Raw genomic sequence first — 27,061 nt, forward strand, 5'->3', positions numbered from 1 at the left:
CTTCTAGACTGTAAGCTCTAATGAGCAGGGCCCTCTGATTCCTCCTGTATTGAATTGTAACTGTACTGTTTGCCCCATGTTGTAAAGCGCTGCGCAAACTGTTGGCGATATATAAACCCTGTATAATAAATAATAATCCCAATACTTTTGGTAATATAGTATATATTTTATCTCTCAGACTCTGCACTATTCGGGTGTATATAGGCAGCAGGATTTCTAATTATAGTTCTAGGCTGCCAGACTAGGATACAGCAATTGTTTTTCATTCATTGGAAAAAGGGGGTACTTTCTTTATTAAAATTAATAATGTGACTGGATAGTGCTGATATGTGTCCTGTTGACTGGAGCATGACTTTTCACCGCAGTGTAATAAATATGGATTGTTGGAACCTAAATTATTTTAAATTGGAAACTGTGGAGTTATGCTAGATCAATAACTATTATCTAGCATAACTAGATCAATAACTATTATCTAGCAGTGGTTAAAGTCTGTTAGCGTTAATTAATCCTTTATTATGTGTCCTCTATCAGTAGCTACCAGTTGTCTAATAACATACCAGAGAAAGGTTACTACAGGAGAAATACCACCATGTACACTTCAAATACCCAATAAAGGGAGTCTGAATTTTTTATTTTTTTTTTAAAAGCAAAAACTTCCCCTAAAGGCTAGTTTACACTAGGGTTAGTCCTCTGAAGAGCGACACATGGTGGATCCCTCTTCAGAGGGCATTTGACAGCCGATGAGAAAGTGTGAGGTCGCCTCGCCACTGCCTATTTAAGCCCTGCAATCCCATTGTGGCCACCTGGAGGGATCGCATTAGCCTGCAATTGCTAACAGCCTTCTAAAAACGTTAATTATCTGGCTGAAGTTCCCAGACAACAACTATGCTGCAAGCTCAGAATTTAGTCAGAACTTGTGATCTGCATTCTTTCTTTGGTTAAATGAATAGGAAAAAAACTGAAACTAATGGATCAGCATGACAGCCAGATAAATCTGAACATTGGCTGCTTTGACCTTTGTGACACCACGTATTTTGAATAAATTGTGGAACTGGGTTTCTGGAGCAATGGGGACTTCCTTCTCTACAGAAAAATCGGGAATGCACTTCAGTTCAAGACAAAAATGTTTGCAGAAAACACAGGTACATAGGCATGCACAGGGGGTGTGCCTGGGCACACCCTAATCACTATGTGCGGTGCCGATTCCCCCTCCTGGCCAGGCGTACCCCCGAATTGCGCCTCCCCCAGAGTGCTGCTGGCTTCCCTCCTATCCTCTCCCCCTAGCTGTTATGGGGGATGTTTTAGAATGGAGAACGTGGGAAGGGGCTAGTAAATATGTCTAAATAAAACACACTCAACAGCTTACTATGCTTCAGTTTGTGAATGACAGGAAGCCGTTCAGCACAGAGTGCTTTCCATTCATTCACTGTCCAATGCAACTGAGGCTGCAGAGAAAGACATTAGTGTTTGAGCTTTGGGGTGTATACCCTAATGCAATAGGCTGCGCACACCTATGCACGGGTACAACGGGGAGTAGCCATGTCCCTGGGAATAATTTAAATACTAGCTGTCCAGCTGCCATCATACTGTGTCAGATCGGCTCTCCTACGCAAATCGTTGTATGTCAGTTTACACAGGCGCGACAGCGGACGGGCACGGGCGGTGGCACGAGCTCACTGCAGGAGTGTGCCCATGGGTCAGGCAAATTCGATGTCCGCTGGTGGCCCGCAATCGCCTTTTACACAGGCAGAACGGGGAAATGCCTTTGTAAACAAGGCGATTCCCCATTCTGACAGGGGACATCTCAGAGATCTACTGTTGCCAGTGAACAGTAATCTGTCATGACCCTGGTAGCCCACATTAGAACACATTAAGGGAACACATTTAACAAATCCCTGTTCTGTGTGGAGAGTCAGATCGTGAGTTCCTACTAGCTAGGAACAGTGATCTGTCATTTTCTCTAGTCAGTCCCCTCTCCCTACAGTTAGAATGCACACTATGGAACACAGTTAACCCCTTCCCTGCTAGTGACATTAACACAGTAATCAGTGGCTATATATAGCACTGATCACTGTATAAATGTTAATGGTCCCAAAAAAGTGTCCGATCTGTCCGCCACAAAACGCAGATCGCTGCCATTACTAGTAAAAAAACATAATAATAAAAATGCCATATATCTAGCCCCTATTTTATAGACGCTATAACTTTTGCGCAAACCAATCAATATACGCCTATTGCGGTTTCTTTTTACCAAACATATATGGAGAAGAATACATATTGGCCTAAACTGATGAATACATTTTTATTTATTTTTTGGATATGTATTATATCAAAAAGTAAAAAAAATGTTTTTTTTCTTCAAAATTGTCACTCTTTGTTTATAGCGCATAAAATAAAAATCACAGGAGGTGATCAAATACCACCAAAAGAAAGCTCTATTTGTGGGGAAAAAAGGACAACAATTTTGTTTGGGTACACCGTCAGACGATGTGCAATTGTCAGTTAAAGCAATGCAGTGCCGTATTGCAAAAAAATGGCCTGGTCATTAAGAGGGCAAACCCTTCTGGGCCTGAAGTGGTTAATATGTTTGCAACTATGTATTATTTGTTGGAAGCTATGAATGAAAGTATTCATTTTGTCCCCAATGTGCAGTAAATTTAGTAAACTAATATGTGTAAGGCTATAGTCACATTTAGCGTTTTGGGATCTCGGGCGCAATTGCTGCGACTGTGCCCGCAATCTCAAATCGCACTGCATTTGCAAAATGCACTTTTGGGTGCCCTTCATTTTCAATGGCACCTAAATGAAGTGCAATTATTGGATGAAGCTTGTTGCCCAAAGGAAGCTCCTGCTCCTCTTTGGGCAAAAAGGCTTTGTTTGTTGCAGTTTATCACGATAATTGCAGCAAAACTGCCCCGTGTTTTAGGTGAAATGCATTTTGCGATTGCAGTGCGATTTGAGATCACGGGCAGAATCGCAGCAAGTCTGCCCAAGATCCCAAAATGTGAATGGAGCCTAAAGTTGGCCATAGATGGGTCAGGAAAAACCTGTCCCGATTCCCCCATCCACACATTCAAGGTGGTAGGGGAAAACCTCTCAGCTGTGTCTATGTATTCTGACAGCAGGGAGACTTCTCCAAGGTCAGAATACACAGATAAGATTAAGTGGAAATATTCCAAAAGGGTAGTTGATCTGTACAGCAACTTCTGTTCAACCGCTGAACCATCTAAATTTCAATCTATCCATGGCCAATTTAAGAAGCACCGTTGACCCACAAAGCATTCATAAAAAAACAATGTATCAGACAGACCAAATCATAAGTAATTACCATTTTGTTCTGCGTAGGTTTGGTCCTTGGTGGGATTACTTTTCCTGTTCCGTACTGTGGAGTCTGAAGAGTCCTCTGTAGCTGCCATGGTGTTTTACTGCAAAGATGTTAGAGAAGACACACTCTCATAGTATGATCAATTGTCTTCTCCCCTTCCCCCAAACACCTAAGTGTTCTCTCAACTCAATTATCCAAATAACCTTTGGAGTTAAAGGGAACTTTGAGCCATCTATACAAATTATCTTATTGCAAGAAAAACTAGCACTTGTATATCTTTCTGACCTTCCAATCCATATCTAATCTGATTATTACTCAACTTATAGATATTTCACTTTATACCCTGTAACCATGATGACAAACAGTTTGTTCAATATATTTTAATAATTGCAGCAAATACAGTTATATTTGGGCATTTATTAGATAAAAAAAGCATTAAAACTGGCACACAGCTAACAATTGCAAGATTAAAAAAAAGTCCACCCCTGACCTTTTGCAGAGGCCTGACATGCCCCTTCCTATAGTCTATAGCTCTATGACTTCTATTTAAAGAGGGTTGTAAAGGCAGAGGGTTTTTTTTTTTTTTTCATCTTTATGCATTAAGATGAAAAGCCTTCTGTGTGCAGCAGCCCCCCTAACACTTACCCGAGGTCCCTCTCCGTCCAGCAATGTCCACGAGTGTCTCAGCTGTCCGAGATTCACCTTCCTGATTGGCTGAAACACAGCAGCTGAGCCATTGGCTCCCTCTGCTGTCAATCAAAGTCATCTAGCCAATCAGGGGAGAGAGGAGGCTCAGTGTCTGAATGAACACAGGGAGCTGTGATTCAGCTTGGGTGCCCCCACAACAAGCTGCTTGCTGCGGGGGCACTGAACAGGAGGGAGAGGCCAGGATCACAGAAGAGGGACCTGAAGAGGAGCAAATCCACTGCGACTATTTTGGTTGATATTTTGTTTATATCACCATGCTACAGAGAATTTAGCATATGTGTCATTTATCCCGTTACAGTATTCATCCCATGTCTTCTATGACCGCTTCACGAGTTGGTTCTCTGAACAAACTCCCTGTCAGCAATTTTGTGTGTCACGGACTAATGTAAAATAGCCCCTGCAGTTTCTCTTTGCTAGCAGATTGTCACTACTCTACGCTATGTCGGGCTACAAAGAAATGGTTGCAGTTCGTTCTTTGTCTATCCCATGTATAAACATCACTTGTCACTATGGCAAGCTTCTCACTCTCTTTCTCTAAGCATATTCATTGTGTGTAAATGGGAGTGTGGTGCATCATAAAGATATACAATATATGAAGTGTCGGCCCTGAATTGCAAGACATCTGGTATAGGCGAGAGGTTGCGATTGGTTTTTACCTTAATGCTCCTTACGCTTTACCATCTGGTAAGCACATTCTTTTGTAGGTGGCTGGGCACATTAATGATAGATGTGTGGAATCACTGTGGTGTGTCCGTTTTTGAAGCTGAGTGATTTGCTTTCAACACAAAGATCACCTTTGTTATGGACTTTTATTAATTTAATAAGTCAGAGACTTTATGATGAATGTAGTGCTGTTTTATTATAAGCTACTTTTATGTATTGGAGCAGCTCTTTTCTTCTACTTTCATTGATTGTGTGTGTATCCCACAATTGAGCAACAGCCTTGTGATTTTCAATATTTACCGTGATTTTTATTTATTTAGTTTTATCAATCTTTTTTTTGCTCTTGATTCTGTATTTTGGATTATTATTATCTTTAGGTCTCAGCGCGGTTTTACCCCCTTTGTTTTGATAATAATAATCCAAAATACAGAATCATTTATTGAGTTCCTATTCGAAGCGCTTTGGAGCAAGAGCAGATTAAGGATTACATACAAGGGGCTTACGAATTCAGCATTCATGGATTGACGCCTATGCTCCCTTTTAAGTGCATCGCTTTTTGATCTGTCCTTATCCCATTGCATCCATCTCACAGAGTTACGCTATGCATTTTATTTTATTTTCCATGTTTCTCCATATGTTTTAAATATCTGCCACTGAGACCATTCAAGCAACCTAATACAGCCAAGAGGAGACTATTTCATCTTGCATTTGCTATTGTATTTGCATTTGTGACCAACTCATGCTGTATACCTTACCGGCAGTAAGGTAAAATGCTTGCAGACACATAGGTGTCACCACTGAAGATTGTCATTTCAGCACCTGTGCCTCCTGGTGGTGGGATTCATTGATTACAGTTTGACACAGAACATTCTTGAGTTTTTTTTTACCTATCACAGTATCATTTATATATGGATTTATGGACTTTTTCTTTCACTGGACTGTATTCATTTGTTACAAAGCTATCTATTTTATTTTTTATTTGCTTTTGGATTGTTATATGCATATCAGGATTTATCAAGTTTTATGTGCATCACTTTTTTGCTAATTTTATTCACTTGATTATGCCCACTGATGCACTAGGATTGCATCACATTCACAAGATTTTATCTTCATATAATTTTATTTGACATCATTGCATACTATTCACTCTTTATAAATTAGTATATTAATTTTTCTGTGTCCAGAGGACATATTTCCTTTTACACAGCACAAACATCACCATTTACCTATTTATTTATTCTTTTTCTGTTTGGATCAGATCCACAGGTGTTTGCAGCAGTGTCCCCTAGATTAGATTAAATAGACAGCGTGGGAGTCATCTATTTATAGATGAGGATTTCCCTTCCAGCTCACGGCTTCCAACAATGGCAAGACAGCAACTTTCGCACACTTGGAGGCCTAGCTAATTTTTGAGGAACTTTTGAATTACCTCAAACCCACATCCCAGACTGGCCACTGCAAGCAACAACCCCTGGCCTGCCTCTCTCTAATGGATGGACAACCTTCACAAAGAACAAACATTCCCGCTCCACTGCATCCAAATTTCCAGAAGGATGAACTCTTCCACCCTCCCACCGGCTAGTGGGACAAGCTCTTTCTCTTCTCTTGACCCCAGAAACCCTGACTATGGTTAGCAACCTGCTGCTGAGACAACCGTTATGTCTTATCAGCATTGTTTCTGGTTTAAAACTGTTAGCTTTCTTATTGTTTTGTTTTTCTTTGCTATTTGCATATCTGTGGGTGGCTGAAGAGGACCGTCTTAATAGAGGTGTACTCCTGAAGAGTACGCGCTATGTTTGTAAATTTTGTTTTTTCCCTAGACTATAGTTTGGTCTTGGGGTTAATTTCACTGAATTGTGATTCTGGCATCAGTTTGGCTGGACTGTACTATGTTCTGCCTGGTCATAGGTGCATGTATCATCTCTGACAAGCATTGGAACGCAGTCTGGTTGGACGCATTGGGTACCAATCTCTCTCTCTCGGAGAGAATCAGTGGGTGCGCTGTCTCACTGTGTATTCCAGGAGAGGGAACTTAAGGTGCTGAAGTCACGTGGTTCTGGTTCAGAAGTATGTTTTGACTCCGTGGTCCTGGTCCTCCTGACAAGCCCCCAGAGGCCCTCATGGCCTGAGGTGCGGATCCATCCATTTTCCGAGTCTCAGACTGGCTAGTCCAAGGCGCAGTAACTGGAAGGAGGATTTCAAGGTAGTCCGTGCCGTCTTGGGTTTGGAGAGGCCCAGCAACTCAAATATGCAACCAGGGGAGGACTCTTTGGAAGAGGGCCATGCACGAGGCTGGCTGCTCGGTAAGAGCCTGGAAGCTGAGCTGTAAGGACACCAAGTGAATCCGCATTCTTATGGTATCGCCGGACCGGCTGCAAGATTCTGGTACTGTAAGAAAGTTCCTAATTTCATCCTTCGGTTACAACTAGGTTCTTGTGAGAGACTTTCTGTGTTCAGCTAAAGTTTTACAATCAAATCTGTAGCAGAGACTTTGCTAAGTTTGAATCACTTGTCGGCTGCTAAATCCATGAACCAGGATTTATCCAACAGTTGAAGTATCCAGTTGCGAGTGGCTATTCCCTGGATCATCTAGAGAGAGACATTTCAAGTGTCAGCAGTAGGGATGACCCGAATACCCCCTGGTTCGGTTCGCACCAGAACTTTTCGAACGGACCGGAAATTCGTACGAACTTTAGAACCCCATTGAAGTCTATGGGACTCGAACATTCAAAATAAAAAGTGCTAATTTTAATGGCCCATATGCAAGATATTGTCCTAAAAAGGGTTTGGGGACCCGGCTCCTTTTAATGATTAAAGTGAAAAAAAGTGAATTATTCCTTTAAATATCGTGCCTGGGGGGTGTCTATAGTATGCCTGTGAAGTGGCATGTGTTTCCCATGTTTAGAACAGTCCCTACACAAAATGACATTTAATGGACAAAAAGTAATTTAAAACGGCTTGCGGTTTTAATGTAATATCTGATTTCGGCAATACAGATGAAAATCATTCAGAAAAAAATGGCATGGGTAGCTCCCCCCCCCCCCCCACCCATTACTAGCCCCCTTGGGTCTTGTACGGATATTAAGGGGAACCCCGTACCCGAATTAAAAAAAGGAAAGGCGTGGGTCCCCCAGGCCCTATATACTCAGAACAGCGGTATACAGGCGGTGCAAACAAGAGAGGGACTGTGTAGGTTTGTTGTGCTAAGTAGAATCTGTTTGTAATTTTGAACTGGTACATTTTTAAAGTGTAGCTCAAGTTAAAAAATCTATTTTTAAGCTTTTTGGAAAGCATAGGGAAGGGTTATCACCCCTGTATAATTTTTTGGGCCTTCCATCTTTTTTCATCTCCCTTCCTATTGTCTCCTTCCGTTTGCAAGTAGGAGACGTTTGTAAGTTGGATGTTTGAAAGTAGGGGCCTGCCCTATATGCTCTGCAGAAATGTGGGCCTAAGGTGTTGGTGTTGCCACAACACTGTAAGCCCCCAAGTGACTTGAGCTGGCGCTGGAGCACCCTGCTGTGAACGATTATATCAAGAATTGTAATTACATGCCATTGTTGAACAGTGGTAGAAAAATGTGGACTTTGGTGGTTGTGGTGGTGTTGCTGGTGCCAAAACACTATAAGTCCTCACAGTTACTCTCGGTGGGAGCAGGAACGGGCCCTGCTGTGAAATATTATATCAAGAATTGTAATTACATGCCCCTGTTAAACAGGAGCTGAAAAATTGGGCCTTAGGCACTGGTGCTGGTGCCACGACACTGCAACCTCTCCCAGATACTCTACTTGGAGTGTGGGAATGAGCCCTGCTGCAAAGAATTGCATCAAAATTTGTAATTATACGCCCCTGTTAAGCAGGGGCTGAAAAATTGGGCCTTAGCCACTGGTGGTGTCACCCAGAACCAAAAATGTTCTTCCAAGCTATCAGCAGGATCATTGAGGAGGAAGAGGATAGTCAGTAAACATAACAGGACAGTCACTCAGCATCAGCGTAGGCAGTCTTGAAGGGATGTGACATTTCAAAAAAAATTATTCGGTTACATCAGCTTCAGGTGCTTGGTAGCTGGTGGTGATCCAAGACTGATTCATCTTTATGAAGGTCAGACGATCAACCGATTCGGTGGACAGGTGCACCCTGTGATCGGTTACAAAGCCTCCAGCAGCACTGAAGGTGCGTTCCGAAAGAACGCTGGATGCAGGACAGGCCAGTAGCTCAATTGCATACTGTGCAAGCTCTGGCCAGTGATCCATCCTCAAGACCCAGTAAGCCAGAGGATTTTCGGTGGGAAAGGTGTCCAAGTCTGACCTTGCCCCTAGGTATTCCTGCACCATGTAAATCAGACGCTGGCGATGGGTGCTGGAACCGATCATACCTTGGGGCTGCGGACTAAAGAATTGTCTGAAAGCATCAGTCAGACGGCCACCTTCTCCACCGCTCCTTCTGACCGATGCCTCAGCAACACGTTGTCCAGGACCAGGAGTTTGTAACCTCCCAGTCTCTGGGAACGCGTTGCACAGACCTTTCTGCAAGGCCTCCCGGAGATGTCTCATCCTCTGCTCCCTCTGCGATGGCAAGATAAGGTCGGAAATCTTACCCTTGTACCGTGGATCAAGGAGAGTGGCCAGCCAGTAATGGTCCCTCTTCTTGATCCGAAGAATACGAGGATCCTTCCGCAGGCTTTGCAGGATCAGGGAGGCCATGCAGCGTAGGTTAGCTGAGGCATTCAGTCCGGAGTCCTCTGGGTCACTAAGGACAACATGATCCGCAGCTAACTCCTCCCAGCCACGTACAAGTCCACGTGTTTCTTGGGACTGTAAATCATCCCTACAAGACTGCTGCTGCTGCTGAGTGCCAGCCTCCACCTCCATGCTGACACAATCATCCTCCTCCTCCTCTTCCTCATCCTCTTCCTGTGTGATGGGTGGCACAGCAGGAACACTGTCTGGATAAAGGGGGCCTTGAGAGGCAAGGAAGTCCTCCTCTTCCTGCCTCTGTTCTGCCTCAAGTGCCCTGTCCATTATTCCATGCAGCGTATGCTCCAAGAGGTGGACAAGAGGTACAGTGTCACTGATGCATGCACTGTCACTGCTCACCATCCTTGTGGCCTCCTCAAACGGTGACAGGACAGTGCATGCATCCCTGATCATGCCCCACTGGCGTGGTGAGAAAAAACCAAGCTCCCCTGACCCTGTCCTGGTGTCGTAGTCGCACAGGTACTCATTGATGGCCCTCTGCTGCGTGTGCAGCCGCTGCAGCATGGCCAATGTTGAGTTCCATCTGGTGGGCATGTCACATATAAGGCCGGTTCTTGGGCAGGTTCAACTCCTTTTGGAGCTCAGCCAGCCGAGCACAGGCATTAAATGATCGGCGGAAATGCACACAGACTTTCCTGGCCTGCTTCAGGACATCCTGTAAGCCGGGGTACCTGCCCAAGAACCGCTGCACCACCAGGTTAAGGACGTGAGCTACACAGGGCACATGGGTCAGTTGTCCCTGTCGGAGGGCGGAGAGGAGGTTGGTGCCATTGTCGCAAACCACCATTCCTGGCTTAAGCTGGCGTGGCGTCAACCACCTCTCGGCCTGCCCCTGCAGAGCTGACAAAACATCCGCCCCGGTGTGGCTCCTGTCCCCCAAACAAACCAGCGCAAGCACGGCATGGCATTGTTTTGCCTGCGTACTTGCGTAGCCCCTGGAACGCCTACGGAGCACCGCTGGTTCTGAGGACAGAGCACTGGAAGAGGCCATGGAGGAAGAAGAAGAGGAGGGGGTGGAGGAGAGAGGTGTGTCACAACCAATAGTAGCATTTTGGAGGCGTGTTGGCGGAACAACCTACAACACTACTGCACCTTGTCCTGCATCCTTCCCAGCTGCCAGAAGAGTGACCCAATGGGCCGTGAAAGACAGGTAACGTCCCTGTCCATGCCTGCTGGACCATGAGTCAGCGGTAATATGCACCTTACCGCTGACCGCCCTGTCCAGCGAGGCAAGGACATTGCCTTCCACATGCCGGTAGAGAGCCGGAATCGCCTTCCGTGAGAAAAAGTGGCGTTTGGGGACCTGCCACTGAGGAACCGCACATTGTACAAACTCACGGAAGGGGGCCGAGTCTACCAACTGAAAAGGCAGCAGTTGAAGTGCTAGCAATTTAGCCAAGCTAGCATTCAACCGCTGGGCATGTGGATGGCTGGGAGTGAACTTCTTCCGCCGGTCCAGCAGCTGGGGCAGGGACATTTGCCTGCTATAATCGGACGTGGGTGTACCGCTAGCAGAGTTCCCGAAAGCACTTGGCTGTGACACACCTAATTCTACACCTTCATTCCTCTCAGAGCAGGTTTCAGAGAGGACTGAAGGTCTAGTGGGGTTGGAGATGCCAGCTGATGAGGAGCAAGGAGAGGTCCGCTTTGTTCTTTGGTGTGGGTCTTTGAGGTACGCTTGCCAACGAGCTGCATGGCAGGTCAACATATGTCTGGTCAAGCATGTGGTGCCCAAGCGGCTGATGTTTTGGCCACGTGAGATACGCTTGAGACATATGTTGCAAATAGCAGCGGTGCGATCTGATGCACTCGTCTCAAAAAAGGCCCACACCAAAGAACTTTTAGAATAACGCGCAGAGGCAGCGCTCTGCACAGGCGGAGCTCTGCGGTGTGATTCAGTCGGTGTGCTGCCCCTAAGCTGGCCCCCGGAGGGCATCCTGCCTCGTTGGACATGTGCCTCCTCCTCCTCCTCCCTCCTTCCAGGCACCCACGTGGAGTCAGTGCCCTCATCATCCCCTCCCTCTTCATCGCTGTAGCAAACCTGGCAGTATGCTGCAGCTTGTGGAACATGACTGCCAGATTGCTGTCCTTCTTGAGCATCCTCTCTCTCTGCGCTCACGCTACTGCCTTCCTCTAGCTGAGTGTCATCATCAGAGCCCACAAAACACTGGGCATCCTCCTGGAGCATGTACCCAACACTGTGCTCAAAGAGTTCAGGAGACTCCTCAGGAGGACGTGGTGGGTCTAGGGAAGGAGTCACTGATGATGACATTGAGAGGAGGGAAGACGATGCGTTGGCAGCTGCTTTGCTACTACCCTGAGACTGGGTGAGAGAGGATGAGGAGGATGAAGAGGGCTTGGTCATCCACTCTACCAAGTCGTTGGCATGTTGCGGTTCAACATGTCCAGCTGCCGAAAAGAAGGACAAGCATGTCCCATGGCCATGTGCTGATGACAACAGAGGCGGCCCTTTAATTAGGCAAATTAGGCGATTGCCTTAGGCCTCGCCCACAGAAAGGGCCTCGCCGTCGCGCCTTTGCCTAATTTGCATTTACGGTTCTTGTGTGTCTGTGTGTTGACTCACTGTCATCATCATCATAAGTCAATAAGTGATTATGTAACTGGCACTCGCAAGCGGCAGGGTGAGCGGGCGGCGGGCGCTCTGCGCATGGTGAGCTGACACATTCCAGACAGGCCTTGGAAGATGTTGGCTATGGACTTCATTGTCGATCTACCCCCTGCAGCTGGGCATACTGCCATCTTTGTGGTGGTAGATCGGCTGTCTAAAATGACCCATTTCATTCCGATGAAGGGTACCCCCTCTGCTTCCGAGACTGCCCAGATGTTTATCACGGAAATAATTCGACTTCATGGAATCCCGACCAATATAGTTTCTGACCGCGGAGTGCAATTTACCTCACGGTTTTGGAAAGCGCAGTGTAAAGTCCTGGGAATTACGCTATCATTCTCCACCGCTTACCATCCTCAGACGAATGGTCAGACCGAGAGGACCAATCAGACCCTCGAGCAATACCTGCGTTGTTTTTCATCCTTTTCTCAAGATGACTGGATCACACTGCTTCCGTTGGCCGAATTTGCTTATAACAATTCCATGCATTCTGCTACCAAGCAAAGTCCGTTTTTTGCTAATTATGTTTTTTTATCCAGCTTTCCTTCCTAATTCCATTCCCGAATGTTCTGTGCCAGCTATCTTGGAAACTATAAATTTTTTCTCCTCGAACAACCAATTATTACAGAAGACCATGGCAAGATCCCAGGAGCAGAATAAGGAAGTGTTCGACAGGAAGAAGCGGGGGTGAATTGTTGCTCGAACCAGGTGACCGTGTATGGTTATCCTCTGCGAACCTTAGATTGTCTTGTCCTTCCAGGAAATTGGGTCCCAAATTCCTGGGCTCTTTCCCTGTAAAGAGGAGAATTAACGAGGTGGCTTATGAGCTGGAGCTCCCGGATTCACTCAAAATCCACCCTGTTTTTCACGTCTCCCTGTTGAAACCCTTTGTCCCCAATCCTTTTCCTGACCGGAATGTAAATCCTCCGGATCCTGTAATAGTGAATGGGGAGGAGGAATTTGAAGTTGAAGCTATCCTGGATTGTAGGAAAAGGAATAACCAAGCTCAATTTTTAATTAAATGGAAAGGCTATGGCCCGGAGGAGAATTCTTGGGAGCCTGTGGAGAATATCCATGCAAAGACTTTAATCCAAGCTTTCAGGAGATTGCACCCTGAAAGATGGGCCCGGTTGGGCATCCAGAGGCTGCCCCTTGAGGCAATGTCACGAGGATCCTGGCAGCAGTGGTCAGTCCGGACCTTCCGCCGCGCGTCCGCGGGTGCGCACGTGCGTGTGCGCGGTCGTGCGCGCGTGTGTGCGCTCGTTGGCGCCAGGCGGGCTATTTAACTCAGTTGATCACATCCAGTTCTTGCTGTCTGATCTACAGCGTGCGAGTACCCTGATTCTGAGAACCTGCCTTCTGTGACCTGTTGACCCCGCTTGTTTACTTACTGCTCCTGCTATCCGCCTGCATCTGACCCCGGCCTGCCTGACCTCCCCTCTGCTTGATCCTTCGGTGCCTTACTGCCTGCCCGTTTACCGACCCGGCTCGTCCGACCATCCACCTGCTTGATCCTTGGTACCTTTGCTGACCGTCTGACCTCAGACCCGGCTTGTCTGACTGCTCTGCTTCCAGCCTCCTGTTCCGGTGCCATCTGCTGCTCTACCTCCAGTAGTGGTTCCAGCACCTGCCTGAAGTCCTGCCTCTGCCAGAGTTCCTGCATTGGTGTCCTGGTCCAGCCTCTCTGCCTGCCGCTCTGCTTCAGCTTCCTTAAACCCCATAATAGAAGTCAAGGGGTGCCCCACTCAAGGGAAACATAATGATATCACCTATTAGCCATGGGATAAAATGAAACCTTGCCACTTTTTATATATATTTTTAAAAATACTTTAAAATATTTTATTCTCTAATTTTAATATGGGGTTACAAAACTTATGTGATTTATGGCACTTGCTAAATAATTCACTAGTAGGCAGATATTGAATATATGATACTCAGTTCACTAAATACCTTCCCTTGCCCCCCTCCCCCCCCTTTTTCCTTTTCGCTGTCCCCCGTCAAAAGCTGGGCTTGAACTATGGAATTGCGGACTAATTTCTGGTTCACCAGACATAGAGGGTAATATAAGCTTAAATATAGTAGCCCAATAGGAATCTCCGCTACTCTATATAAATATAAAAAATGGCTGTGGTTGTAACTCACGGCAGGACTATGGGAAAATGGCCCATGATTAGACTAACGCAAAATGGCCGCGGGTATAGCTTGGATATCCGGAAAATGGCGCTGGGTGTAGATTGACCTACAAAAGATGGCCGCACCATGTTAACCTATGGGAAACTCCAAAAAAATGGCCACGCCAATGTTAACCTATGAGAGACTTCAAAAAATGGCCGCACCAATGTTAGTCTATGAGAGACTTCAGAAAAATGGCCGCCATATACGTGAATATAAAAGACACTTCCATGATAGAGTATTCCATTCCCTGATGAAGTCACGTGACTAGTGACGATACGCGTCGGAACTGGAGGAACTAGGATACCGGAAGTGACGTTCACAACACGAGCGGAACGCTCGTTCGTTTTTAAAGCTGTGTTTTACTACATGTTTGTGAGTACCTTTTCAATATATTTCTATAATAAAATTTACGAACGTACTTCACCATCGGAGTATACCTCTCTCTTTCCTATGAGACCTCTATGGATGCTATTGAAGCCTAAGATCCATATGGAAACTATCTGAGAAATAAACCCAGCCGAGGGGACCAATACCCATCTACCAGGAATTAGGGCACAACCCCTGGACCCTGTTGTTTGTTTGATTTGCTGTTTACCTTACAGCAGTAAGAGGGTGCACCGCCTCGGACACTGATTGCCAAACTGTTGAATTTTAGAGATCGTGATGCCGTCTTGCGCCTGAGCAGGGAGAAGGGTAATATCCCTTACCGTGCAGGACACGTTATGGCCTTCCCGGACTTCTCTGCGGAGGTCCAGAAACAACGGGCTCGTTTTATTGAGGTCAAGCGGAGGCTGAGGGTTAATCACCTGAAGTATGCCATGATGTATCCGGCGAAGCTGCGTGTTTTGGGAGAGGACCGCGCTCACTTTTTTGATGACCCGGCGCAGGCGATGGAGTGGTTGGACAGGCAAGAGGCTGACCGGAATCGCCGGGCCTAGTGTGCGGACTGGAGTGGGCTCTATGTGGTAATACACCGGATTACTGTCTGCTGAGACCGCAATTTATTGGCTGTTTGCATGATGCCCGGGACCTGTGTTCTTTCTTGCCCTGACTATTACTCACTGTAGTGGCTGGGTCTGCTGCACACTGTTGGTCCCTAAAACCCTGCCTGACTTCTCCTGAAGATACTTTCCGGGGGCTGGTACCGTCCGCTTTGTCCTTGTGTGCCGGGTGTCACGGTGTTGACATGTCTGCCCCCCCCCCCTTTTTTTATTTATTTTTTTTGCTTTTGCTTGTTGGCCCTGACTGGGCCCATCCTGGCATGTACGGTTCTGTCCCTGTTAGCCTTCCTCCCCTGTGACGGCGGACTCCAGCCCTCTTACACGCTGATCTCCCTTTACTGTGGTGTACTTTGCTGGGACGAGTGCTTCTGCCTTATTTTATTTTTTCCCTTTTTTCTTGTATTTTCCCATTTTTTATTACTGCTGTTTCAATTTCTGCTCGCAGATGCTTGGTTGCCTGTTTTCCTGGAACCGGGGGCGGGGACCGCGACTCTGGTTTTTGCGGCTGCTCCTGGGGCCTGATACAGTGAGTGATCGCCTTGTGTGTAGTGCCATGTCATGTCTGCCCTCCTGGAGAGATAGCTGATTCAGGCGGCGGAGTGAGGCTGCACTGGACACTGTTGCTGCAGGGGGTGCGGACATCTGCATGGCTAGTTGGGGGTGAATGCTCCGGCATAGTTGGGGGTGCTGAGAGCTGGGTGGGGGGAGGGAGGTTTGGGGGGGGAATTTAAGTTTGAGTTTTGTTGTAGGCTTTTGGTTATTGAGTTTATGGTACAACAAAAAATGTCACTACATGCATTGATGAGAACGCACTTATTATTGTGGGGGGGGGGCGGGGGGTGGGACCGCTTTTGGTGCTTAGCCTGTCCCTCCCAGTGTATAGACTGTACCTTGTAGCTGTATGGCTCCAGTTAAATTTTTGACTTGGAACGTCAGGGGACTCCGGGATAAGCTTAAGCGCACGGCAGTTTTTACTTGTCTCAAGACATATAGGGCCGACATAATAGCACTGATAGAAACACATATTACAGGCCAGCTTCAGTTGGCTCTTAGGCGACCCTGGGTTGGATGGGCGTATCACGCAACCCACACTCCTTATTCCCGGGGTGTATCTCTGCTGATTGCCAAAACGCTGCAATTTCACCTGATTGATATGCATACTGATCCCCAGGGGAGATTTATTTTTTTGCACTGTACTGTGCACGGTAGACGCTACCTTATCCTAGCCCTGTATATACCGCCTCCGTACTCTGCAGGCCTGGTGTCTGAGGGATTATCTTTTATGGCCCAATATCCGGGCACCCCTGCCATTTGGCTTGGGGACTTTAACATTGCCCTCGACCCGAGTATAGACAGGCTGCATGGCGGTTCTGCCCCTGCGGCCCAGATGGGGTCTAGGCTGAGTCGCACCCTTGGGGACTTCTCGCTGTCTGACGTGTGGCGACATAGATACCCCACGACCCGGGCCTTTACGTGTTTCTCGGCCACACATTCCACTATGTCCCGCATCGACTACATCCTTGCGTCGGACATTCTCCTTCCCCAGCTGGAGGATGCGGGGTTTCACGCAAGATCTCTATCAGATCATGCTCCATGCTGGGCTACCTTTTCTGTGACCCAGCAGGTGGTACCTCGCGTCTGGCGCCTCAACCCCTTTTGGCTAAAGGCACTGGGGGAGCAGGATGATTTAGCGGAGGAATGGCGTCGCTTTTTTGCTGTGAACAAAGGGACAGCGTCGGGTCGTAACGTATGGGAGACCTTTAAGATATACGCGCGCTCCATTTTGATTCGGCGGATCAATAAATTAACCACTTCAGCTCCGGACCAATAAATACCTTAAGGACCAGAGGTCTTTTTGCAATTTCGCACTGCGCTGCTTTAACTGGTAATTGCGCGGTCATGCAATATTGCACCCAAACGAAATTTGCGTCCTTTTCTTCCCACAAATAGAGCTTTCTTTTGATGGTATTTGATTGCCTCTGCGATTTTTTTTTTTTGCGATATAAATGGAAAAAGAGCGAAAATTTTGAAAAAAAAAGATATTTTCTTCTTTTTGTTATAAGAAAAATCGAATAAACTAAATTTTAGTCATACATTGAGGGCAAAATTTATTCAGCCACATGTCTTTAGTAAAAAAAATGTCAATAAGCGTATATTTTTTGGTTTGCGCAAAAGTTATAGCGTCTACAAACTAGAGTACATTTTCTGGAATTTACACAGCTTTTAATTTATGACTGCCGATCTCATTTCTTGAGGTGCTAAAATGGCAGGGCAGTACAAATCCCCCCCAAATGACCCCATTTTGGAAAGTAGACACCCCAAGGAAATTGCTGATGGGTATGTTGAGCCCATTGAATATTTTTTTTTTTGTCCTAAGGGATTGAATAATGACAAAAAAAAAATAAAAAATTTTTTTTTACAAAAAGTTGTCACTAAATGATATATTGCTCACACATGCCATGGTTATATGTGGAATTGCACCCCAAAATATATTCCGCTACTTCTCCCGAGTATGGGGATACCACATGTGTGGGACTTTTTGGGAGTCTAGTCGCGCACGGCACCCCGAAAACCAATCACCACCTTCAGGATTTCGAAGGGTGCAAATTTTTGATTTAACTCCTCACTACCTATCACAGTTTCGAAGGCCATAAAATGCCAAAATAGCACAAAACCCCCCAAAATGACCCCATTTTGGAAAGTAGACACCCCAAGCTATTTACTGAGAGGCATGTTGAGTCCATGGAATATTTTATATTTTGCCACAAGTTGCGGGAATATTACAAACTTTTTTTTTTTTGCACCAAGTTGTCACTAAATGATATATTGCTCACACATGCTATGGGCATATGTGAAATGATACCCCAAAATACATTCTGCTGCTTCTCCTGAGTACGGGGATACCACATATGTGGGACTTTTTGGGAGTCTAGTCGCGCACGGCACCCCGAAAACCAATCACCACCTTCAGGATTTCTAAGGGTGCAAATTTTTGATTTAACTCCTCACTACCTATCACAGTTTCGAAGTCCATAAAATGCCAAAATAGCACAAAACCCCCCCAAATGACCCCATTTTGGAAAGTAGACACCCCAAGCTATTTACTGAGAGGCATGTTGAGTCCATGGAATATTTTATATTTTGCTAAAAGTTGCGGGAATATTACAAACTTTTTTTTTTTTTGCACAAAGTTGTCACTAAATGATATATTGCTCACACATGCTATGGGCAGAAGTCAAATTACACCCCAAAATAAATTCTGCTGCTTCTCCCGAGTACGGGGATACCACATGTGGGGGACTTTTTGGGAGCCTAGCCACGTACGGGACCCCGAAAACCAAGCACTGCCTTCCGGATTTGAATATAAAATGCTACCAAAAAACCTGTTAGCGATGGCAGGGATCAGGCCTGACTCTGCGATCGCTGCAGTTATGTGTTTAGTGTTTTGTAAGTGACAGTGATCGATCGATACTGCACTTGGGTGGGCTGGGCAGAGGGGCAAAACGCAGGTGCCAGCAGGTATTTGGGCTGATCCCGCTAACAATGCGTTTTTTTGGAACCCTAAACTGCTGGGGACGCTAGTATAGATCTGATCAGATCAGATATTGATCTGTTCAGATTCTATACCACTACGGGAGGTGTATGCTTTGTGTGTGGGTGTTAGCGGTACTGGCACTAACCTAGCGCTGCCTGGGGCGACGCAGACCCTGACCCTAAAACCTAATTGATATCACCCGCCGGGTGATCAGGGGGTTAAACCTTTATTGGGTAATAAATGGTGGGTGCCCTGATGCTATAAAAAACAAACTAACCAGAGTCACCCGTAACACTTATACGGTGATCAGTGGTGAAAGGGTTAACTAGGAGCAATCAGGGGGTTCAAATTTTTATTAGGTAGTATATGGGGGTCCCTGGCGCTATATAAAAACCTGACGGGGAACCTAAATAACTAACTGGCTAACCAGCGTCACCAGTGACACTTATACTGTGATCGCTGGTGAAAGGGGGTGAAAGGGTTAACTAGCAGAAATCAGGGGGTTAAAACCATTATTGGGTAGTATATCGGGGTACCTAGCGCTATAAAAACCTGGCGGTGAACCTAAAAAAATAACTAGCTACCTAGCGACTGTAGCGACACTGATGCAGCGATCAGAAAAACGATCGCTTAATGACACTGGCAAAAGGGGGTGAAAGGGTTAACTAGCGGCAATCAAGGGGTTAAAACCATTATTGGGTAGTATATCGGGGTACCTAGCGATATAAAAACCTGGCGGTGAACCTAAAAAAATAACTAGCTACCTAGCGACACATGCAGCGATCAGAAAAATGATCGCTTAGTGACACTGGCAAAAGGGGGTGAAAGGGTTAACTCTAGGGGCAATCAGGGGGTTAAATCTTTATTGGGGGGTGATAGGGGGCTACCCGGGACCTAACACTAACTGTCCTGACAGTTTTTACTGTCACAACTGACACTGAATGCATTGATCAGTAAAGAAATGATCAATGCAATCAGTGACACTGTGACTGGGGGGGGAGGGGGGGCGGGGGGGGATGATCGGGGGGGGGATCGGGGGGGGGTTTGTGTGCCTGTGTGTACCTACATGTCAGTGTAGTGTTGGTGCACACTTACTTTTACTTTTCTCCTCGTAGTCCGGTCAAAAAGACCGCCCCGAGGAGAATGACATCACTTCCTCCTTCCTGTGTAAACAATACACAGGGGAGGAAGCTTCTCATTGGCCAGGAGCGATCCAGAGGGGGTGGCCGAAAACCAACGGCCATCCCCTCATCACGGAGCGCTCCTGGACCGAATCGGACCGCCGTAACCAGCGGGAGGGGGTCCGATCGGACCCCCCACCCGCTGGAAGGCAATCACGTAGATGTATGTGATTGTGCCTGCCTGTGCCATTGTGCTGACGTACATTGGCAATACGGCGGTCCTCAAGTGGTTAAAGGGCTCTTCCAAATTGCTGGCTGATCAGGCGGTGGAGCAGCTGGATTCTGCTACCCGTCGGTTTGTGGCAAACCCCACAGCAGAAGCTGCCTCGGCTCTCAGGCTCCAGACTAGGGTCCTAGATCACTTGCGCTTCGAACAGGCCAGACGCAAACATTTTTTCTCGTGGCAGCGAATATTTGAGCAGGGTGAGAGGGCGGGCAAACTGTTGGCGTTCCTCGCCCATCAGGACGCGAGGCCGCCGGTGGTGGTGTCCTTAATGGACGAGAGTGGGGCACTTATTTCAGACCCAGCGACGGTAGCCGAAATGTTTAGGTCCTACTATGAGGACATTTATGCTTCCCGGGTGGAGGCCACCCCGCAGGAGACCCAGACGTTCTTACGAGAGGTCCTCTTCCCGCACCTTTCTGTGTCACAGATTGCTGACTTAGAAGCCCCGTTCACTCTTGAAGAAGTTGTGTTGGCGCTCTCCTCCCTAGCCGCGTCCAAGGCCCCGGGACAAGATGGTCTACCCCTAGATTTTTACCACACATACTCCGAGGTGCTAGCCCCCGAACTGCTGAATTTGTATACTTACCTTTTTGACTCTGCCACTCTCCCAGACACTCTACGCCAAGCTACGATAGTGATTATTCCGAAACCGGGTAAAAACCCACACCGCCCTGATTCACACCGCCCGATCTCACTGCTTCAGGCGGATGTCAAAATTTTAGCCAAGATATTAGCAACCCGATTGAACTCGCACATTTTGTCCCTTATCCATCTGGACCAGACGGGATTCATGCCTGGCAAGAACACGGCGATGAATATCCGCAGGCTTCATATGAATCTGCAGGCTTCCCATGAGCATGTGGGCACTAGGGCTGTGGTGGCGTTGGATGCGGCTAAGGCATTTGACTCGGTAGAGTGGGAATATTTGTGGGAGTGCCTTCGACGATTCGGGTTTGGACCTAATTTTTTGAAGTGGGTTAAAATTTTATACTGTTCCCCGGAGGCGCGGGTGGCGGTGAATGGGTGGCTGTCGGGTCCCCTTCCTTTGAGGCGGGGGACCAGGCAGGGATGCCCGCTGTCCCCGCTCCTCTATGCCCTGGCGGTGGAGCCGCTGGCTATATCCCTTAGAACCAATGTCCATATCAGGGGCCTTAGGATGGGGACGTTAGTGGAAACAGTTAGCTTATACGCTGATGACATGCTCCTATACCTTGAGGATGAGGGGTCATCGCTGAGGGCAGCACTTTGTACCATCGAGGAATTTGGCAAACATTCAGGCCTTACTATTAACTGGGCTAAGTCGCAGATCCTCCCTATTGATGCGTCTCCACCGATGCAAGACGCGGCCTCCCTTCCGCTGAGCAGAGTATCCTCTATTCAGTACTTGGGAATCCAGATCACGAGGGAGCCCTCCGACTATATAGCCCATAATATTGAACCCCTGATTTCATATTTGAAGAGTAAAACCCAATCCTGGGCAAGGCTCCCCCTTGGGGTGATGGGCAGGATTAATCTAATTAAAATGATTCTGTTACCCAAATTTTTATATAAATTCTGGCACTCCTCCGTTTTAATCCCTCTTAAGTATTTTAAAACCTTGGATACTATCCTTAATTCCTTCGTCTGGGGCTCTGGACGACACAAATTAGCCTGGAATACATTGAAAAACCCAACTAACCTGGGGGGAGCCACACTGCCTGACTTCCATGCATACTATATTGCTGCCCAACTTTCCCATTTCTTTCACCTTCATAAAACAGATGCTCCCAGATATAGTGCTCTGATTTGCAGAGTGCCACATGGCCATACTCACTCCCCCCTGCAGGATCTGTTTCGGGGTAAAGAGACTACTAGGCGTGTGGGGGGTGGCGCCCCACTGCTTCTCCAGCACAGGCGGGTGTGGGGGATTGCCCTTAGGATGGTGGGGGCGGATTGGGTACATTCACACACGCCCTTGTGGCGCAATCCCTGCCTGGGGGAGCTTCGGGAATTACCTGGGGCGGGTCTCTGGGCCGCCAGGGGGTGGTGTACCTGAACCAGGTCGTCACCCCGCGGGGGGTGCGCAGTTTTCAGGCGTTGCAAGGGGAGTTTGGGATCCCTTCGCATATGGTGTTTCGATATGCGCAGTTGTCTCACGCCCTCGGGGCCCAATTCGGGGAGGGTTTCCCTGCTCCTCAGGAACTATCACTGGTGGGCATTATTATTAGTGAGGAGTCCTCCAAACTGATCTCCACTTTATATGCTTCGCTTCGACGCCGCTCTGAGTCCAGGCTTGCTGAGGTAGCTAAACACAGGTGGGAAGAGGAACTGGGCCCGCTCGAGACTGAGGAATGGGAGGAGGTGTTGGATAATGTTAAACTGACTTCCCCCAAGATATCTGACAGGCTGACTCAATTGTACATTGTGCACAAATCCTATCTTACTCCCGCGCGTATCTGCCGATATAAACCTACTCAAGATCCGGGGTGCCCGCGATGTAGGAATGCCCCATGTTCCTTCTATCACTTGCTGTGGTCGTGCCCACTTGTTCAGACTTTCTGGCAGCAAGTTATTCAATTCCTTCATGACCGTATGGGTTTCCCGCTACAGGTAGACCCTAAAACCTGCATCCTTGGTTTGATGCTAGTCCCTTTGACCGACCCTCCCCATGCGGTTTTTGTACAGGAAACGCTATTTAGCGCTAGAAAAGTAATTGCCAGGCGTTGGATGCGGTCCGATGCCCCGATGTTTGGGGCCTGGGTTTCTGAGGTAAATTCAACGTTGCCTATGAAAAAAGTCATTTACGCACATAGGGGGTGCCCAAACAAATTTAATAAGATATGGGATCACTGGCTTACTAACCCAGACACTTGTGTGGACTAGCCCCCCTGGGGAGGGTGGTGCGGGGAGAGGTGTGTTCTTTTGGCCGGGTTCAGGGGATTGGATGAGGTGCTCCTCCACATCGCAGCAGATACTGGGTATGGCCAAGATGAGACAATGGGGGAGCCTACTAACCTATTGGTACTGAGCGGACTGACTCTACGCGGTCTGTCTCATGATTAGCACCAGGGATGGGTGGGTACTCTGGATGTGTTCTTATGAGTTACTGTTTTATTGATACAATACGCCATACAGTGTGAGTGCTCTTTTATTCTGCTGCCGTTCTACTGGATCTGACCTGTATTTCTATACATCAATGTACCGATTTTGCTGATTGTTGTCCTACTTTGTTGATTGTACCAATGATGTTAAATTTTTTCCTTTTTTTTTTTTTCCTGTCTACTGGCTTGTATACCAATAAACTCGTTGTTTAAAAAAAAAAAAATATATAAAAAGTATATAAAATATATATATTGTATAAAATGAGTACTGCAAGATCATTAGGTTAAAACAGATATCAGAAAGAAATGGTATGTAAATAGCTAAAACCAGAATAAGAAATATAAGGTGTCCCCAATTATTAAAAATCACTGATAAAACAGTTTAAATCAAATTCTATATTCAACCCTTGGGGAGTAAATGTATCTAAAATAAAAATCCAGGTAGATTCTACTTGGCTAAGTGTCCTGACTTTATGGCCCCCTCTCCAGTGTTTTTTATATGGTTCTATACCCCAAAAAGTCAGATGAGTGGGGTCCTTATTGTGGTGGGTGCTAAAGTGTCTGGATACACTGTGTTTATCAAAGCCGCTGATGATGTTTTTTACATGTTCCTTTATCCTTACTCTCAGCGGTCTTTTAGTTCGCCCAACATATTGTAGGCCGTAACTACACTGTAGGGCATAAACAGCTCCCTTAGTATTGCAGCATATAAAATCCTTAATATCATACACGTTTCCAGTACTTGTAGATGTAAAATTAAATTTCTTTTCAACGGGTTTTTTTATTCTTGTACACGCATAGCAGCGTTTACACGGAAAGAATCCTTTGCCCGTAAAAAAGGTTAGACCATTATAGGGGGGGTCAGGGATATTTTTCACAATCTTATCCCTTAAAGTTGGTGCCCTTTTATAGATAAATCATGGATACTGGGGTAATATCTCCTGTAGATGTATGTCTGACATTAGTATGTGCCAATGCTTTTTGATCATTTTCTCGATACTCTTATGTTGCATATTGTAGTTCAATATTATTGGTACTCCATCGCTTTTGTTGGTAGTGGGTGATTTATCCTTTATTAGCGTTGCTCTGTCCATATTCTCTATTTCTATAATATTTGTCTTGATATCTTCACTCTTGTAACCTTTATTGATAAATCTATCTCCAATTTTCTCCGCTTGTGTCCGGAAATCTTTTGGGTGGGAGCAGTTCCTTCACAGTCGAATCCTTTGTCCTTTCGGGATATTGCTCAACCAATTCCTATGGTGACAGCTGTCGGTGGGCAAATAACTGTTTCTATCCACATTTTTGAAGTGGGTTTTGGTATAAAGTAATTTATCTTCTTGTTTTATTTCTAGGTCCAAGAATGTGATTGTCTCATCACTTATCTCCCACATTAAGTTGATGTTCCTATCGTTTTTATTTAATCCTTCTAGGAAGGAGATTAGTTTAGTTTTCTCTCCTTTCCACAGTATTAATATGTCATCAATGTACCTCTTGAAGGTCACTAGTTCTTCAGGGGGATTCTTGAAGACCATCTCTTCTTCCCATTGTGGCATAAAAAGGCATGCCACACTGGGTGCGAATTTTGCGCCCATTGCTACACCTACTTTTTGATGGTAGTAATTTCGGTCGTACCAAAAGTAACTATTTTTTTAAACAAAAGTCTAAACATTTGATTAGATATTTTCTTTGAAAGCATGGCAAGGTCGAGAATTTTCTTAGGCCCCATTTTGTGGCTTCACATGCCTGATGATGTTGAATGATTGTGTACAGAGAAGCCACATCGGCAGTTGCCAGTATCCACGGCATATCTCCTTTGGGGGTCTCCTCTATTAATTGCAGTACTTGTTTAGTGTCTCTCAAGTAGGCTCTAGTTTGTTTGACCACTGGTTGTAAGTAGTTATCCAGATATTGTCCTATTCTTGAAGTCAGAGAGTCAATTCCATTGACTATAGGTCTCGGTGGGGGATTTGTGCTATCTTTATGTATCTTTGGTACTGAATAGATAACTGGAGTCCTACACGACTCGGGAATCAGGAATTTTGCTTTCTTTTTGTTGAGAATATTTCTCTTTAAGCCTAAATGTATGATCTGTTCTAATTCCTTCCTGCATCTGAATACCGGATTGCTCGGCAAGACTTTGTATGTGTCCTTATCTTCCAACAACTTCTTCATGGTCTCTTTATATTGTGTTTTGGATAGGACTACAATCCCTCCCCCCTTATCTGCCGGGCGGATGACAATATCCTTTCTCTTTATCAATTTGCTTATACCATTTTTTATGAATTTCGGTCCTTCTAGTTTTTTAACTTTCATTTCCTTTAGGTCTTGCAATACTACCTTTTTAAAAACATCTATATGTTTGTTGTTATTCACAACTGGATTAAAAACAGATTTATTTCTTAATACACTATGGACTGTGTGGCAGCACGCAGGTAAAGTCCCCTGGTTGTATCCAGGATGGGAAATATGTGTGCCCTAGATTCAGGCTTTATGCAGACTTGTATAATTAGAGGGGAAGAGTTAATGAGCCCAGCTGAAGTAAGTGGGCTCATTAAGACCTCTACAAAAAACCCCAGCATGCTTAGGGAGATGCTCCATCCTGGAACCAGTTTTGTGTTGTATAGACTGGGGAGTGTGACACTTGTTCTGTGCGGTGAGTTAACGCCTGTGTGGCAAACCTCTACAACAGAGACAGGGACTGGTGCTGCACAAGGCTGCACTCAGTTGTTAGATAGGGAATCTAAGTGTGTAATTAGAGGTCAAGCTGACCAAGGATTTATTTTCATGTTTTATTTTTTGTTTGGCTGTTATATGTTTCACTGCATGTAGCATGAATAAACCGCATCTTTTGTTTGTTTGCACCTACAACGCTGTCTGCTGTGCCTGATTTTGTGTTGTGAACCCATCCAGGGGGTCACACACACCCGCTGCCGAGCTAACCCCTCACAGTTGGTGGAGAATTTTGGCAGTTTTCTTTTTATTTTTTTTAAAGGCCAGCATGGAGGAGATACTGAGACAGCTGGCTCTAGCAAATGCAAATCAGCAGCAAACAAATGCGGGTTTACAAAGGAGCCTTGCAGCTCACCAGCAGAGTCTGGAAGCTCAGCAGAAAGCTCACCAGCAGAGTCTGGAAGCTCAGCAGAAAGCTCACCTGCAGAGTTTGGAAGCTCAGCAACAAGCCCAGCAGCAGACAAATGCAAATCAGCAGCAGACAAATGCAACTTTGCAGCAGAGTCTGGAAGCTCAGCAGAAAGCTCACCTGCAGAGTTTGGAAGCTCAGCAACAAGCCCAGCAGCGATCTGAAGCCCGCTTCATAGACCTGTTGCAGAAGCAAGAGCAGAGTTTTCAACAGCAAATAGAGACATTGATACAGCAACGTCCGCAGACCAATGAAGCAAGTGGTTACAATAATACCGCATCCTTTGGTGTGAGCCGTTTACTGACAAAAATGACTGGAGAGGATGATCCGGAGGTGTTTTTGACCACATTTGAAAGGACTGCTGAAAGGGAAAAGTGGCCTAAGGAGCAATGGGCTGGACTGGTGGCCCCTCTGTTAACTGGGGAATCGCAGAAAGCTTATTATGACCTAGAGCCTGACCAAGCAAAAGACTATGTGGTACTAAAAACAGAAATATTGGCACGGCTGGGTGTCACCCTGGCCGTCCGGGCTCAGCGTGTGCATAATTGGACTTTTCAGGTTGGAAAACCCCCCAGATCTCAAATGTATGATCTCATTCACCTGAGCAGGAAGTGGCTGCAGCCAGAGATTTTGACCGCACCA

General features: G+C 46.3%; 1 protein-coding gene across 4 annotated transcripts in view; it reads right to left on the reverse strand.

Moving 5' to 3' along the window:
* LOC143983798 (sterol O-acyltransferase 2-like) overlaps window positions 1-27,061 on the reverse strand; it is a 247,135-nt gene that overhangs the window by 197,039 nt on the left and 23,035 nt on the right. The window contains exon 2 of one of the 4 annotated variants that reach the window (XM_077483889.1): window positions 3,329-3,425. In XM_077483889.1, coding sequence (XP_077340015.1) covers window positions 3,329-3,416 — 88 coding nt within the window. In that variant the 5' untranslated portion in view covers window positions 3,417-3,425. Of the gene's footprint in view, window positions 1-3,328; window positions 3,515-27,061 lie in introns of those variants that run through there. The other 3 variants (XM_077483888.1, XM_077483891.1, XM_077483892.1) reach the window with 3 other exon arrangements.

Source organism: Lithobates pipiens, unplaced genomic scaffold (genome assembly GCF_037356315.1).
Source record: "Lithobates pipiens isolate NorthernLeopardFrog02 unplaced genomic scaffold, aLitPip1_a1.2 Scaffold_16, whole genome shotgun sequence".
Taxonomy (NCBI): Eukaryota; Metazoa; Chordata; class Amphibia; order Anura; family Ranidae; genus Lithobates; species Lithobates pipiens.